The sequence below is a fragment of the Periophthalmus magnuspinnatus genome, chromosome 11 (assembly GCF_009829125.3).
Source record: "Periophthalmus magnuspinnatus isolate fPerMag1 chromosome 11, fPerMag1.2.pri, whole genome shotgun sequence".
NCBI lineage: Eukaryota > Metazoa > Chordata > Actinopteri > Gobiiformes > Gobiidae > Periophthalmus > Periophthalmus magnuspinnatus.
Genome location: NC_047136.2, coordinates 17,354,006 through 17,370,762, shown reverse-complemented (window position 1 = coordinate 17,370,762; position 16,757 = coordinate 17,354,006). Strand labels below are relative to the sequence as shown.

Sequence of the window (16,757 nt, the reverse complement as noted above, 5' to 3'; positions counted from 1 at the left end):
TTTCAGGTGTGCCTTTAAATACATCCACAGGTGTCTCTTTAATTAACTCAAATGTTGTCAATAAACCAAATCAGAAGCTTCCAAAGACATGACATCATCATTTGAGTTTCCCCAAATTATTTAAAGGCATAGCAGTCTAACTGTATGTAAATTTCTGACTTTGAAGAAAGTAAAGTTCTCTTAAAAATCCTTCTCTTCTTCTTTCAGAAAGTGATAAGAAAAGGTGCTTGTGTCTTTTTATATAGTATATGCAAACTTCAGGTTTTAACTGTATAAGACCACATGGTAATATAAAAGAAAGTATTACGATTTAATGTTGAAAATGACATTCTATTGTCTAAAGAAATAATGTTTTTCATTATCACTGTGGGATCGGAATCGGTTTTCCATGCCCTAATTTGTGTTAAAATGAATAATATTTTGTCTTCTGAAACCCAGCAATGACCAGAAAGCCATCTAAGCTGAGTACAGAAATCCAATTACATCCTTATAATACATGGCACCTTCTTGGGAAAAGCAGTTCTGTGGCTAAATGAGTCTCTTTGGGGTCATTGTATTCACACTCATGCTCCAATTCAATCACAAGTGCTTCATGGATACTGCTGTTTCCAGTGGCCTTGAGAGAGCACACATATTAGGATGCAAGGACATGGCTGCCTCCCATAGTCACACAGCAAAGACTACTATTGTATACATGCAGCTAGTGGCATTGCATTTTGTTTTCATCTGCCCAAGAGATGAGAAACATACTCTGTAAGAAGTGAATAGGTATTGCTGGTGTAGGGCCGCACAATTGATTACAATCATATCGTTTTGATTATATTAATTGTTTGAATTGTCGCAATTGTCAAAATGCAATTTTTTTTTTTTATAAAATGTACACAAATAATTGCTCTGCAAGCAAAAATATGTCAAAAAAAAAAGATAATTGGATAATTGAAGATGAATGACCATTATCAGAATAACTAAACAGAGATTATTGTATTAGTGTAGCAGTTTATATTGCATTTTCTCTTAAATGTTCCTAGAGCTCTTTCAGATATAGCTAACCTGGCTAACACCAGAGTGATATGTGCAGCCCTCTGAATTCAGTCCTACAGATTTATCAATTTCAAACAGCTCTCACTGAAAGCAATTGCAAAAGGCAGAACATCATGACAATTAGTTGAATCTGATTGGGCAAAGCATCACAACAGACAAAAAAAAAATCTAACTTTTGTTAAATCCAGTTGAGAGAAAAGACTTCAGACAGACATCTTCAGTGTCCACAAATGCACAAAGTGCTTATATCTTTCACATGTTCACAAACTAAATAGGCTGTATTTTCACTAAAGTAGGCTGAAGTACATCTGTTGGCATTGCCATGTTTGTTTTGGTTCATTTCGGCACTTGTCCTTTGGCTTCCACACAAATCTCAATGCTGCTCTGTGAGTAGTCCGCCCACCCACTTAAGCTTACAGCAGGAGTATCTCAAGATGGATTCTTGTGCCTTTGTGAACTCTGATTTATACTGTACCTGATTTTTACTGTCTTAAAGATGTGAAGACCAGAACTAAACATTAAAGAGTTTGCATTTACCTTTTGGATTCAAAATAGGACTGGGCAATTAATTGAATTAATTTGATTAATTGGTGCTTTTAAAAATTGAGATTTAGAAAAATTTCATAATCCTGAAATTGAGGATTAATCTAAAACAAATTTGCTTCTCACTTTCTTACTTGCCAAGCAGGTTATTTTGCAATTTAAACAATTGAGATTGTAAAAAAAAAAAAATCTCATTCTAATTTAAACTATTATAATTAAATTACATTTTTATATAAATGTAAGTGCAGACAGTGTAAAGTTTCTTAAAAAATAGGATTTGATAAGAATGAATGAAAAAGAATGTAGAGCGCTTCCCCTGTTAAAAAGAATGATCAGTCCCTGCTGGCCCAACCCCAATTCAGAGCATCATCATTATTCACAGAAATGAGTTTATACGTGATTTAAACCACTCTCAGAGAGGTAAAGTTAACAAGAACTAGACTTAATCTTAACTTCTAAGTGAACATTTTACTCTCAGTGCTTGGCGAAAGAAACCGGAAATATTGTGTAAGGATTTCAGAAAGTTTGTAAAATTGGGGATTGTTCAATAATGGTAATGTTGTAATCCAAAACATTTTCTATTTGCAGTTGAATTATACTAATTGCAAGCTCCTGGATCAAAAACACATGGTTGTAAATAAATGGTAAATGAACAGAGGCGGCATTAGCCAAGGTGAAAAAAATGGTAGCTATTAAACTATTTTAAATAGGACTGCACTAAACACTCATCGGGTTGTTATTCTGTAGTGGATAATAATATGTGAGTGAAAATGGCATTTGTTCAATCTCCCAACTGTCAAATTTGCACAATAAGAAAAAAAAAAAACGCCATGGGGACCTGATGTTTCTCTCCGTAAAGGAGGCAAATCCCCATGAAGTGAGCCTGTATACAGATTTTAGTCAACAATATGATTTCAAGTTAAAATGTTGATTAAAACAGGTTAAGGTCAGGGTATATGTTAGTTTAGTATTACCTGTGTAGTTGTGTGAATGGCAGAGTGCCCCGGGCTGACTGCTCTGTTTCTCTTTCAGAGTCCTCACTCCTCACACTCAAACCTCTTCAACCCTGAGCACAAGGAAAGGTCAGTGCGCTGTTTATCTCCTCTCAGTGCATGTTTGGCACCAAAGCCTGCCTCTGCTGACTGGTCCTCTGTCTAGCATAACAAATATGTAGTCATCGCAATTGCTAGGAGCTCAACAGCTGAAGCCGAGATTCAGGTTACGGACATTTCCCATAAATTTTCCTCCAAAGCCCTTTCAAAAATTGATATTGTGTTTAAAGGCACAATGGAGGCTGTTGTGTTGTAACTTCTCTGTAGATGTCTTATTTTTATTATATTAATTAATGACTTTTTTTATTACTCTATTGACCTTATTCTGCGCCGCACACTGTTGCCTCTAAATGGTATTAAACCACACTTTCTTTGAGGCAATTCTGGTTAAGCGGGATTCCCATTCATTTCAGTGGATGATTTGAGAAAAGTTTTGCCGCCAAAATCTGATATATAAAGTAGGTTGATGCAAAAAACTGTCCTTTTAGGTTTAAACCACCTGGATTTCAGCATTGAAACTGGCAACCCAAATGAGAGGCTAAATAAATGGGATATGTCCAATGCTTTTGTTATTAAGAATAAACTAGCATTAGAATTGTTATCAGTAAAAGTTATATTTGATTTGAACATGTCTATCTCATATCTGGGTCAAGTTTATGAAAATTAAAATCTAAATCTTACATACAGTTTCACTTATAATTATCTCTTCCAGCGACATGTCAGTGAAAAGTCATGAAAAAGCTGTTTGATGGATCCAGTATGGTGCTGACTGCCCTGTTTGATGTTAGACAGCAAAAGACTACATAGGAGGGATGAGGATGATGAGACCTGATAACATACTTAATAACACACGTATGTACTATGTGTCTCAGTGTGGAGGAGAGGAGGTCGCGGCTGCTCTTCATGCGTCAGTGGAGTCAGATGGGCCACAGCAGAAAGAGCAAGATCAGTCGTGAGGAGCTGGAACACTGGTCCCAGTCCCTCACCGCCCTGCTCTCCAGCCCCAGTAAGTACACTCAATACGTTTTAGGGCTGTAGTCCTTTGGTCATTTAGTCGATAATATGGTGTCTTAGTCGACCAAAATAAGTATTATTCAACTAATAATTTTATTTTGTTTGTAAGAATTTATATGGGACAACAGCAGGAAGGAGAAGTGAGTGAATGAGTGAGTTAGCCGAAGATTTGTTTCGTAAAAAGGCAGATTAAACTCACAATCACTCACAATTACAATCACATTCAGAAGTTTAATCTGTCTTTATATGCATTGTTTTCTAGTCCTTTTTTTTGCATAAATGGTTGTTTTTGTGTGCAGTTGTAGTCATGTGGGTGCAGTTTGGGTCAGATGCATAGATATACGTAATCACTTTGAGAATTTGCACCACACCCCCTTTTTAGTTGATTTATCGATCGGCAGGGCATGAATTTTTTTAGTCGACTGTAGACCTTTTAAGTTTACATGAAAGGAAAACTGGACGACTGGCCTAATCCAATTTAAACAAATCTTTCAAAATGTATGTAAACCTTTGATTGAGTTTAAGGGTGAAATTTGAAGATTGGAAGAAGACAAGACTCAATATTGGGTCAACAAGAACGAGATAAAATGAGATTACCAGAGCTTCTGCAGTGGGTACGGAAAGTATTCAGACCCCCTTAAATTTTTTACTATTTGTTATATTGCAGACATTTGCAAAAATCATTCAAGTTCATTTTTTTCCTAATTAATGTGCTCCCAGCACCCCATATTGAGAGAGAAACATGAAATTGTTGAAATTTTTTGCAGATTTACTAAAAAAGGAAAACTGAAATATCACACAGCCATAATTATTCAGACCCTTTGCTGTGACCCTCATATATTTAACTCGGGTGTTGTCCATTTCTTCTGATGATCCTTGAGATGGTTCTACACCTTCGTTGGAGTCCAGCTGTGTATGATAATATTGATTGAACTTGATTAGGAAGGCCACACACCTGTCTATATAAGACCTTACAGCAATGCATTTCAAAGCAACAAGCAGCAAATGAGAATCATGAGGTCAAAGGAATTTCCTGAAAAGCTCACAGATAGAATTGTGGGCACAGATCTGGCCAAGGTTACAAAAAAATTTCTGCTGAACTTAAGGTTCCTAAAAGCACAGTGGCCTCCATAATCCTTAAATGGAAGTTGTTTGGGATGACCAGAACCCTTCCTAGAACTGGCCGTCCACCCAAACTGATCTGAAGAGCCGTGGTGAGAGAGGTAAATAAGAACCCAAAGATCACTGTGGCTGAGGTCCAGAGATGCAGTCGGGAGATGGGAGAAAGTTCTAGAAAGTCAACCATCACTGCAGCCCTCCAGCAGTCAGGGTTTTATGGCAGAGTGGCCAGACAGAAGACTCTCCTCAGTGCAAGACACATGAAAGCCCGCATGGAGTTTGCAAAAAAAAACACCTGAAGGACTCCAAGATGGTGAGCAATGAGATTCTCTGGTCTGATGAGACCATGGTAGAACTTTTTGGCCTTAATTCTAAGCAGTATGTGTGGTGAAAACCAGGCACTGCTCATCACCTGTCCAATACAGTCCCAAAAGTGAAGCATGGCGGTGGCAGCATCATGCTGTGGGGGTGTTTTTCAGCTGCAGGGACAGGACGACTGGTTGCAATCGAAGGAAAGATGGGCCGAAGGTTCACCTTCCAACAAGATAATGACCCAAAGCACGCAACTAAAATAACGAAGGAGTGGTTTCAGGACAACTCCATGACTGGTCTTGAATGGCCCAGCCAGAGCCCTCAGTTAAACCCAATTGAGCATCTCTGCAGAGACCTGAAAATGGCTGTCCACCAACATTCACCATCAAACCTGACAGAACTGGAAAGGATCTGCAAGGAGGAATGGCAGAGGAAACCCAAATCCAGGTGTGAAAAACCTGTTGCATCATTCCCAAAAAGACGCATGGCTGTATTGGCTCAAGAAGGTGCTTCTACTAAATACTCAGTAAAGGGTCTGAATACTTATGGTGTGTGTTTCAATTTTTCTTTTTTAATTATTCTGTGTTCTCTTTTTGTTTCTCTGTCAATATGGGGTGCTGTGTGTACATTAATGAGGAAAAAATGAACTTAAATGATTTTAGCAAATGGCTGCAATATAACAGTGAAAAATTTAAGGGTGTATACTTTCTGTACCCAGTGTACGTGCTCATATGTGCAGCGAAGAGGAAATAACTTGTGAGTAGTAGTAAGTAGCAGTTACAGCTCTAAATTAGAATGCGGCAAAAGTAGTCTGACAGGTTTTGGGCCAAAGATGACTTTGAGTTTGGTTGTAGTGCACTTTGAGTTCTCTGTGTAAACATAGTGAGTGGTAGTGCTAAGAGGAGGAGATGGAGAGCCTGAGAAGGCTGGTGGTCTGCTTCTGTGGTGGAGATGTGGCAGAGGAGAGTTGTAGCTGAAATGTCAGGAAGAATGAGAGGAGAAAGTGCATGAAGGGTTTGAGAGGTAAGTGGTTGAAAGGCAAAAGTATCAGGCTTGGCTGTGAGATAAACAGTGACAGACAGGTGAAAGGAAGTAGGGGAAGTACAGTGTCAATTTTTGTTTGTATTTAAAATATCAAAATAAGCCTGTAAGGTCCAAGAAGGTTCTGCTCTGGTTCAATTATGACAAACTCTCTTTGTAGAGTTTGCATGTTCTGCCTGTGTCTATGTTGGTTTCACCTTGATACTCAGCTGGGTCAGTAACATCCCTCTGGGGCCAGGACTCAAGAAAATGAGACTTCAATATTCAGTGGGACTAAAGGAAAAGGATAAATTAACTATCCCAGCCTGTTTTTGTTTAATAAGATAAGAGTTAGCAAGGGTTATTCCTAAGAAAGAAAATACTATACTTCAAAACATTCTCCATCGAGATGGATATGTTTTATGCCATACTGTGGAATATTATAGCCAAAGGAACATTTCCATGGAAATAAGGTTTGTGGAGATAAAAGTTCGCTCACAGTAAGAATGCATGCTTTTCAGTCCAATAAACACAGACAAATTAAAAAAAAAACATGCTTTTATTATTTTAGTCTGTTGTTGGCTAAAATGTTACATGCTGTGCTTTAAAATGTTTAATACTTGAATTAGCCATTGGTAACAACTGTTCATTGGGGTGCACTGGTTCATCATCAGTTCATCCTTTTAGAAAATGTTTTGGTCTGCAGATAAATAGTAAACCACTTGTTTGCCTTCTCACTTAATTTGCATCTGTCATATTTATACTTGGTACTGTCGCCCTGAGCTAGCATGCTTGGATTGCTACGGAATCCCAGTTTGTATTAGTTGGATATACTGTGGCTGCGACACTATTTGTTTTATTGATCAGGTTCTCTCCCTCTAAAACGACAGCACTAAAGAAATGTGTAGGAGGCTTGTGTCAAACGATTAGATGTGGGAGAGTAATAACACTGCAGTAAAACAGCACATTATCAGGGAGGAAGGCAGGAACTTGTAATGGAGACAAATGCAGCCTAATAAACTTGCTGCACTTGAGCTGGCTATTACCGACTAATATGTGGTTGTAGGGGTATTGTTTTAGCTTTTAGCTTATACTTTGGCTTTTATTTTATAGCCTATTTTTTTTTTTTTTTCAGATTAAGCAGATCATTTGTAGTTGCTCTGTTGGTTCACAAAAGAGAATATTTTTTGTGAAAAGGAACTAAAAAAAATTACAATCACAACTGAACCTGGATTGCAGGAACCTTAACCTACAGACAGACAACCCAAGAGTTTCTAATTCTCAGTATATGGACAGGTTATGCATCATGTGAAAGCTCAGCCTCCAAAATTCACTCACTGAGCTGCAGAGGCTGCACTAGCATTGAGCCATGATTGGCTGCAGATGCTGGATTTTAGATACTGAGGATTCAGATCAGAGAGAGTCCTTTTTCAGTTCAAACCAACTGGATTTCAGCATTGAAACCGGCAACCCAAATGAGAGACTCATGCAAGGCCGATTCTGCTTTCTGATGTAGCATAAACGGCTCAGTAAAAGTTGTATTTGGTTTGTACTGTCTACCAATTATCGTTGCTATGTATTTAATTATGTATCAGATAGATGGCAAGATATGCCGTTTTGCTTGTTAAAATTAAGTGTTGCAAGAAATGATTGGCAGAAGATGCAGTGTAGACTACATAAATGTTAATAAATGCAGGAATTCCTTGGCTAAGACATCACATTTATATTCAAATGGCACCATATTTTAAGACGCTTATGTGGTGAATAATTATTTAGTGTTATGAATTTTTTGCCAGTAGGTCTAGTCTCGTCTTGAAAGGCAGAAATTTACCGGCTCTGTACCAGATTTTTTTCCCATGTATTTGAACAAAATATATATTGTTTATTTTTATGTATTTATTTATTTGGCAGGGACAATGAAATCAGACATGTTTACAAAACAAAGCTTGCAGCTGGTGCGATGCATACAGAGTATAGCAAGTGCTAATGTTCAACCTCATCCCTGGTTGAGCTTTTCTACACTAAAATACATAATATAAGACACAATCCAAAATACATAAAATACAAATACATAAGAACATTATTCATCTATATAAATACAACAGTGCAATTATATATGTTCAGTGCTCATTCACTCACCCTTACTCATTCACTCTGACACTATTTACATGTAGGTACAGTTTTGGTTTGTTTTAAAGAAGATCTATTCTATTACACCCGTGGAACATTATGTTATAATTTGCACATTTTAAATCTCAATATTCATCTAAAATGACTTAATAAAAAAAAAACAAGTCGACTGACTCCTCAGTTAGAAAACTGCGGTGCCCAGTGGGAGCTGATGTTGCCACAAAGGGTTGTCACCTCTGATGGATCGCTGCAGATCACGCTAGCGAGCAGCAGCTTTTTATTTTTTTATTTTTTTCAAAATGAATATGTAATGCTGCCAAATCCTACGTGTATCACTGATTAAGAAAATAGCATTGAAAAATTATGTAAATAGAGAGCAATGGACATATGCCTGTGGCGGTGAAAACAGGGATTGATTGGCAATGTGGTGTCGTGAAACTTAAGTGAGATTGCGAGAATCGCTATAAATACAACTTTGCGTGAGTAAATCATGAGGGGAAACAACTATAACATAGTTCATTGCCAAATTTAAAATGTTCACCTTCAAGCTTAAAACTTGATTTTGCATAATAGGTCTTCAAGCTTAAAATGGACTTTTTAGAGCTTTTAACCAAGTGTCGCTGGATAGTGTTCCATTGTTTACAGCTCTTATAAGAAAAGGCTGACGGTCCAAATGATGTTCTGCACTGAGGGATTTTACAGCTGGTGTTTAAGGAGCCTCTTGTTGCCCTCATGTTGTTTGGTCTCTGGAGAGATGTACTGAGTGGTTCAGGGGCCAGATTATGAAAACATTAGAAAAATCATTTGAGAAAATTGCTGAACCTTTCGAAACATAATAACTTTAAATTTTTAAGATGTGACAGTGATGAAAGTGGATTCATTTTCTATCCATTGCTTTTATTGCTTGACTGTACAGTGAACCGATGAGTTATATGGCTGAGCGAGCTACCTGGGCACATGCTGTCATGCAGTATGATGACAGCAAGATATTTACTTTAAGATATGTACGTGAAAATGTTCTAATTTTAGTTTTAGCACATAGCAACTATCTTAGTAAGGGTGAGCCACTAGCTAACCTCAGCCATGCTCGCAGACAGAAAGAACATCTGCAGCTTGCTCTGGGGTCTTGACGGGTGCATAAAAACTGCATCATCATCATGTAAAGATGGCAGTGGACACCTGGGCAAACTCCTGCACCTCTTGAGGTCAAAATAAGTCTGCTGTGTACTCTCTGCTGATTATAAAGACTTTTTTGATCACAGAATCAAGAATTGTGTGGCTAGCGTGGTATTGTTGTTAGCATTACTGTGGCCACTGAAATTTGTGAAGTGCTTATAAACAGTGAGTAATTAGGACGCATAAGGTAAGTGAGGAATGACTTTGGACCACTACAAACTGTTTAAAATGAACTAATTTTGCTTTTCATGATTTTAAGAGAAGAAATCAGGTACAGCCCCTTTAACAGAGTAATTATTTAGAACAGAAATAATTGAGTGAATGGAATTTGTTCTTTGATGTTACCAGACTGGTTTGTAAGGAGAAAAACTACTGAAGTTCTCCTGACATTTAGCAAAACCTCCTCTGATGACAACCTTCAGAGAGAGGTGCCGGTAAATGATAAATGGTCACATTTTTATACAGCGCTTCGCCTCCACTTACAAGGCACTCAAAGTGCATTACATCAAGGAATCACTCACCCATTCACACACTCATTCATACAACAGTGTACTCAGATACTGACACCTTTGAACTGCAGATTCTGCATTTCTTAGATGGTCAAAATATTAAATAAACATGTAAGATACAAATTTTTAAACTGCTCAGTGTGCCAACCAGTCAGTCATAAGAGAAGCCAACCACAACCATGGCAACCACAGAATCAATATATTTGTAATGTCAATAATTTTATACAGTGGAATATTCCATGCAAAGCAATAATATCTTCATGGAGCTACACGCGTGGTGTATCTTCCTCCAGAAGATACACCACACTCCTACTCCTTATTGAGTAGATTAGAATCACAATATATCTTCTTTTCATTTTTTGCATGCCACACACACTGATCTGTGGGTTACTACAGGTTACTTGGCGCATTCAAGTCTAAACATTTGCCTTTTGTCCACTCTCCAACTGTAACTCACTGCTTTAAAAGGTCTGTAAACTCCGTATGACTTTGCTATGAATGGTGTATATCAGACTTATGTTTGACAGGACACTTCTCCTTCAGATTGTGCAAGTCCAGTTCCTCTTGTTTTATCAGTTTGCTGTCTCTGTGTAAACTCCTATCTAACTTCCCTTTCTCCATATGAAGCTGTCTGTATAAATCACTTCTATAGTTTGAGAATGAGAACATACCATAGTGTAGTATCAGAGGGCCAGATTGCCGTATTGATCTATATGTTAAACCAGATTGAACCAAGTTTTAGCTCGTCCCAGACCAGTGCTAAACTAGGGCTAAGCTAGGGCTAAAACAGGGCTCAACCAGGATTCAACCAGGGCTATACCAGGACCAAATAACAATTCTCATTTTAAAGTACCTGATTTTTACAGGCTTATAAACATAAAAGGAATTTGGATCACTGCAAACCATTTAAACTAAACAAAGTCATTCCTCACTTCCCTTATGCATTCAGAGCCTCACTGGAATGAGTTTATAAGCACTTTTCAGCAACTAGCATACTAAGAATGCACTTCCTGATTAGCGTACAATAAAAACACTTTATAATTAGCAAACAGAACACAGCAGACTTATTTGACCTCAAGCTGGGGCAGGACACGTGATCCTCAAATACATGCAATGCACTATTTCAAAACTGCAGTGGCTGGCCTTGCCTTCTGCTTTTTCTTATGAGAATCCTGATATTCCGAAGTCAGAGAGATAAGTCCCAGTTGAGTTCCTCTTTCCAGGTAATGTTGCCTCTGTTCTCTGGACCGTGGTAAAAACAGGATGAGACATGCCTGCACCTCCCACTGCAGACAGCCCACAATGCACAAGAAGAAACCTCACTGTATACTGTTCTGACAAATGGAGCATATTGGAGTTAGCAAGGCTGCTTATACAGATAGAGAAATGTCAAAATAATGGTCCTATATTGCAGAAAATTTACTCTTGTGAGCTTTAAGCCATGTAATAATTATGTTTCCTCATCAAAAACATACCTGGAGTTTTGTTTCATTCACATGTTTGAGTGTTCCTGGTTCATTAGTCCAAAGTTCAAAATGCTCTGTTCCGCCTTGTGGTGTCATCTAGTAGTAGCCTTCAAGTAAACAGCTACCTTTTACCTTTAACTTAGTCATCCAAATGATTCTAGTGAATAATGTATAGAGTTTAAAAAGACAGTGGAGCACTTTCTGTATTACCACATGACATCACTAGGTGGAGCAGAGCATTTTGAGCTTTGGACTAATGAACCAGGATTACTCAAACGTGTATGAATGAAACATGAGGAAACAACATTATAACATAGATCAGAAAATAGTAGTAATAGGACCTTTAAACATGCTAAATGTAATAAGCCAGTCGCCAAAACTGCAATTTTTGAACTGTACCATAATTTCCTTCACAAACAACAAAATGTCCTGTCTTATTCTGCATTAATCACCGCTAACCCTGTAGTTTAGATCTGCACAAACATGCTCTGAAATATGGTTCTTGTATTAGTTTGCCTTTTCATATTTCAGTGGTTTTATCAATTCTTCTCGATTCAATTAAAATTTTAACTTTGAACAGAATCGTATTATTAAAACATGAACTGCAAATCTAATTGCAATGCTTGTCAGAAAAAAATCCAGTTAGATGTTTTTCCCAAATTGTTCATCCCTATTTTACCTTATGGTTCTTCTTCACTTGATCTTGTCCGATTTCAGAAGCTAAACAGGGTTGGGCCTGGTCAGTACTTTGATGGGAGACCAGTGGGAATACCATTTGGAGCAGATTGGCAGCCTCACTTCTGTCATTCTACCCCAGGGCAGCTGTGGTAGCTTGAATAATACACGAAATTGTAAAGTGACTTTGAGCATCTGGAAAAGTGTGAAAAGTGTGGAAAAGATGCATTAGATATGTGTTATTGAATGACTCAGACTTACTCATATAGTGGGAATAGTGCCCATGAATGTTAGTGCATTTGTATCTAGTAAAAAATGTTTCAAAAAGCAGTCGCCTGGGTATGTTTGAGGATGTTTCACCATCAAGAGGCTTTGCGTATTCCCAAGAAAGCACTGATTGCGGGAGTAAATTGACAATGAGAGAGAAGTTGTTTACTACCCAGGGGTTTTAGCCATTGTGGAGCAGGAGATAATTAGAGTTGTCAACTACCTGAGACCTATTAGTATAATCAGCAGGTGTTTAGATGTGGAACTCAGTATGGTGTTGTAAACAGTTGGGAAATGCAACCTAAGGCACATATTCAGAGGGATTGTCTTTCTTAAAGGCGCTGGATCTGCTTTTTGGGCTCTGATTTTTGAGATAAACACCTAAACTCCGCCCACCACTACATTTTAAATAGAGCTGTTAAACTATGCAGTACCTGGAATACTAAAGAAGTGAGGGAGGAGGAGGGGACCAGTGTAATTGGTCTAACAGGTATCCACAATTCAAACTCCACCCATCCAGCCAGGTGTGTGTAATCAGAAACACTTGGCTTTAAACAGGGGAGTCCTACGTAATGTTGCTTTGTACTTAAAATAGTAGTGGCCATTGAAGGCAGCACACACTTAGATTTACATGTTTTGACCAGAAAGGTGCAAATTTCCTAGTTATTAAGTATTAATGATTTACTCTTCCACTTTAAGAACGTAAAAAGTGAACTTTTTTTTTTTTTTAACTATTTGCAGTGGCCCATTTGCCTGGGATCCAGAATACACACTTCTCTAATTCTTTACAAAGATGTGAGTCTGGTTACTGGTCAATCTCCCCCGAGTTCAGACAGGAGTGACTGAGAGGTGGATTAGCCAAGGTACACGCATAGTCTGTGCATGTCAAAACTAATATGGCTGCCTATGAGGAAAGAAATATCACTGGGGACTGAAAAGTATGTGGGGATTTCTTCAGCACTTCTGCAAATTTATGCAGAATCAATGAGCCCTAAACTCAAATCAAAGTGATTTTGTTCAAAATGATAGGCCCCCAATGAGCTCTTTCATTCCACATGTGTCACTGAAAACAAAAACAAAAACCAGATTGCACTATCATGTGTGGTTCTGGCTCAAGATACAATGGAGGGAGTAAAAGTACTAGAGGGATGTCATTCTGGATTTTCTAGGCATGTGGTCCATAGTTGCATAGAAGAGAAGAAAAGTTACATAGTGTTTCTTTAAACATTTCTCTCTTTCTACAAACCTAACCATCCTCAGTCCTCTCTATGGTGCTCACACATCTGCTTGTGAAGAGGCTGTTTTCTTTCCAATATGTTGCTTATTGTAATGAATGGAATGGAGTGTTTTTGTAATTGAGTTGTCTCACTTTCAACACGTTAATAGGTTTAATCTTTAACTTGCACTTTAAAATGCACTTTTTTCTATCAGGCCCCCACATCCATACTACATAAAAACACCATTAGGCTCAATTCTGTAAAACGAATCGCTGAAAAAAAAAATCTAATTTCTTCAAACCTCTAAGTGCCCTAACCACAGCTGTATCTTCTGCATGCTGTTAAATGCATGAGTGAGTACCTCCCTGGAGGTCGGGGCGTTGTGGTTCTTATTACTGGGTTAAATGTCACTGTATGCGGTCGATAGTGGAACAGCTAAAGCAGACCTCTCACTGCAAATGGAGACTGAGTCATTTCTATTGTGTACACTGGTGTTTGGAGATCCAAAGAAAGAAACGCTATTAGCACCAGCTGATCCCACAGGATGAGCCAATGGAAATGTGTCTTATTTAAAAGTCTAGTTGGCCTAAAAGTTTCTGAAAAAATTTAAATGTTTGTTGTTATGCTAGAAGAAAATAATAATGCATTTTATTTATTCGTGAGTTTGAACTTCCTGTTTATAGTTGTCATTTGGTGCTCGTTTCATCCTTTAATTGTTTATTGCCCTGACAGCGGTGCTCATTTTTCATTACTCTCGAGACCCATGGATAGGCTTTTTTGGTCCATTTTATTCACCTTATTTCTAGACTGGCCACGGGTGGTGTCATTATCATTCCAGTTTTGTGATTTTGCGTGGAGCTGCTGATCTCAATAGCAAATCAGATGACAGACCACAAAGCCATTTTCAAGCCAACCAGAGGAAGAGCGTACTGCCAAAAACAAAACTGATCCAAATGTGTTATACAGCTGTTATTTATCCCTCAGGAAACTATAGAATAACTAAATAAAAATTCAAACATTATGGGCCAACTACAACCAGTAAATAGTCTTATTACATCAGTTTTAGGGCTCAACTAGAATATTGCCTGAACCAATATATGGGAGCTGGTATCCAATCAAATTTCAGTATCGGTGCTCAACATATCAGTGCTCAAATGGCCAAAGAAATCAAGATATTATAAAGCATTTCTTGTCATTCATCATTATTGATGCTAGCTGTAGTAGAACACTCAATAATAGAACATTTGTTGTGGTAAAGGACAATTAATACTTTGCAGCTGATGTCAACAACATTCTCTGTCAGTATGATGCTGTCGTAACCAGCGGGGCGTAGGGACCAAAGGTGCGAGACTCACGAAATTTTAACAATGTTTTTATTCACAATAAGTGTTCATAGAAACCACAGTTCATTAATCCACAAGGCCGGGGAACGAGGGTGCTTCATAGCATAGTGTCCGAAATAACATAGTTCATAAATCCAGAGTAGCTGGGGAGCATGGGTGCGGGTCCGTGAGCGCGGAGAGACACAAGTGCACGACAAGGTAAGACACAAGACCATACCAGGGCGGAGGTGCGGGTGCTGGGGGAGTCCGGAGCTGGTTCTCGGGCGGAGATCTGGAGCAGAGCAAAAAAGTTCCAATAAGACAAGAGTGTACAAAAAAGGATCAAAGTACTAAGCCATGAGCATAATCACGTGAAACACGCGGACGTTCCGGCACTGAGTGTCTGGTCCTGACTCCTCTTATCCATGGCGGGTGGTGTTGATTGCGTTGATGGGAAGCAGGTGCGCGCAGGAGGAGTCAGGACTCCGCCCAGCTTCGGAGACAGGCAGGTGAGGGAGGGGGGAGCGAGAACACAAGGACAGCAAAACAGGGATCACGACAGATGCTAACTATAGGCACTGCTCTATATATTGCTTTGTTAGACTTTAATCTGAGCTTTATTTTAACACAATCTGACCAGAAAGAGCTGACTTAGTTGGAACTACAACAGGTGAGCTGATTTGTGCTGTCTCTTACACATAAAGCTGTAGCATGAGCTAAAAGCTAGTTAGCATCTTAAAAGTCTTGTCTCAGTGTTTACTAATGTGTGCTTTGTGTCACTATGGTAACTGCTGAACATTCCACCATATACATACATGTAGAGCACCCACAGTGTTATGTCACTGTAAAGTATCAATTGACAAGATGTTTATTTTTTTGGCAGACAGCTGATGTGTGGTAGAGCACATTAGCAGTAGCTATATATTCCCCATCATGCTAGTGTTAGTAAATGCCTGAAATTGTGCTAACATAATAACAACACCCTAATAAAACTACTATTTAAATTCTCTAACATCGCACACGTTTCACTAAATTAGGTAGAAGTGAGGGGGTGTTGTTTGTAGAAACCCCTGCACAAGACTTCTGAGCATATGTACATATACACTGAGGATCGAATGTCACCATGTTGTAGCCCGTATGCAGATACAGTGATGTTATTGCTAATGGGTTGTAAGATGTAGAAAGCATTCTTCACAACACTATTAAACACAGCTTTACTCTTTGGCTAGAAGATCACCGCACCACATTTAACTTGCACATTTCAAAATAATTACATCTGTCTAAATAGAAATGTGCAGTTTAAGGAGTGGGTATTATGCAAAATCAACCTTTTAGAATTTTCGACCATCTTATAATGTCTCTCATCAAAAACATGCCTGAAGAGGTTTTATATGTCATCCATCCAGTATTAGTAGTATTTTAGCGGTTAGCAGTACAATTCCATTCAAAGCTCAGCCCACAAGCTTCCCGCATGTCAATTTTCCATAAATATACAACGCATACAAAATAATACATACTTGACAAATTTGATTCCATGTGCAGTAGTTTCATTAGTGGGATGATGGTGTTGTGATGGAGCTCTGAAGGAGGAGGGAACTCAGCACATCAAAAACAAAATTGAAACTTAAAACGTGTTAATATGTTGTTTTTGGTAAATATAGCATTTTCAAAACAATAAAAGCTAACATGATGATCTAAATATGTTATGTGTTATCAGTTAATACCCCACAGAAGTGTAAAATCCACTCATTAAATGCACAAACATATTGATGGCTACATTAGGTGATTTTGCCAGGATACTTTACAACCAGCCTCTTTACTGCGACTTAAATCTGCAAACTGGGTGTGGTGTCATGCCGGGAAGAATTACAGACTATAATTAAACAAAATAATC

At 38.3% G+C, this 16,757-nt stretch overlaps 1 protein-coding gene across 1 annotated transcript in view; it reads left to right on the top strand.

Annotated features, from left to right (window-relative positions):
* The window catches only part of si:ch211-152p11.4 (regulator of G-protein signaling 3), a 37,129-nt gene that overhangs the window by 5,978 nt on the left and 14,394 nt on the right, over positions 1-16,757 (top strand). The window contains exons 4-5 of the mRNA XM_055225433.1: positions 2,617-2,666; positions 3,509-3,642. Coding sequence (XP_055081408.1) covers positions 2,617-2,666; positions 3,509-3,642 — 184 coding nt within the window. The remainder of the gene's footprint in view (positions 1-2,616; positions 2,667-3,508; positions 3,643-16,757) is intronic.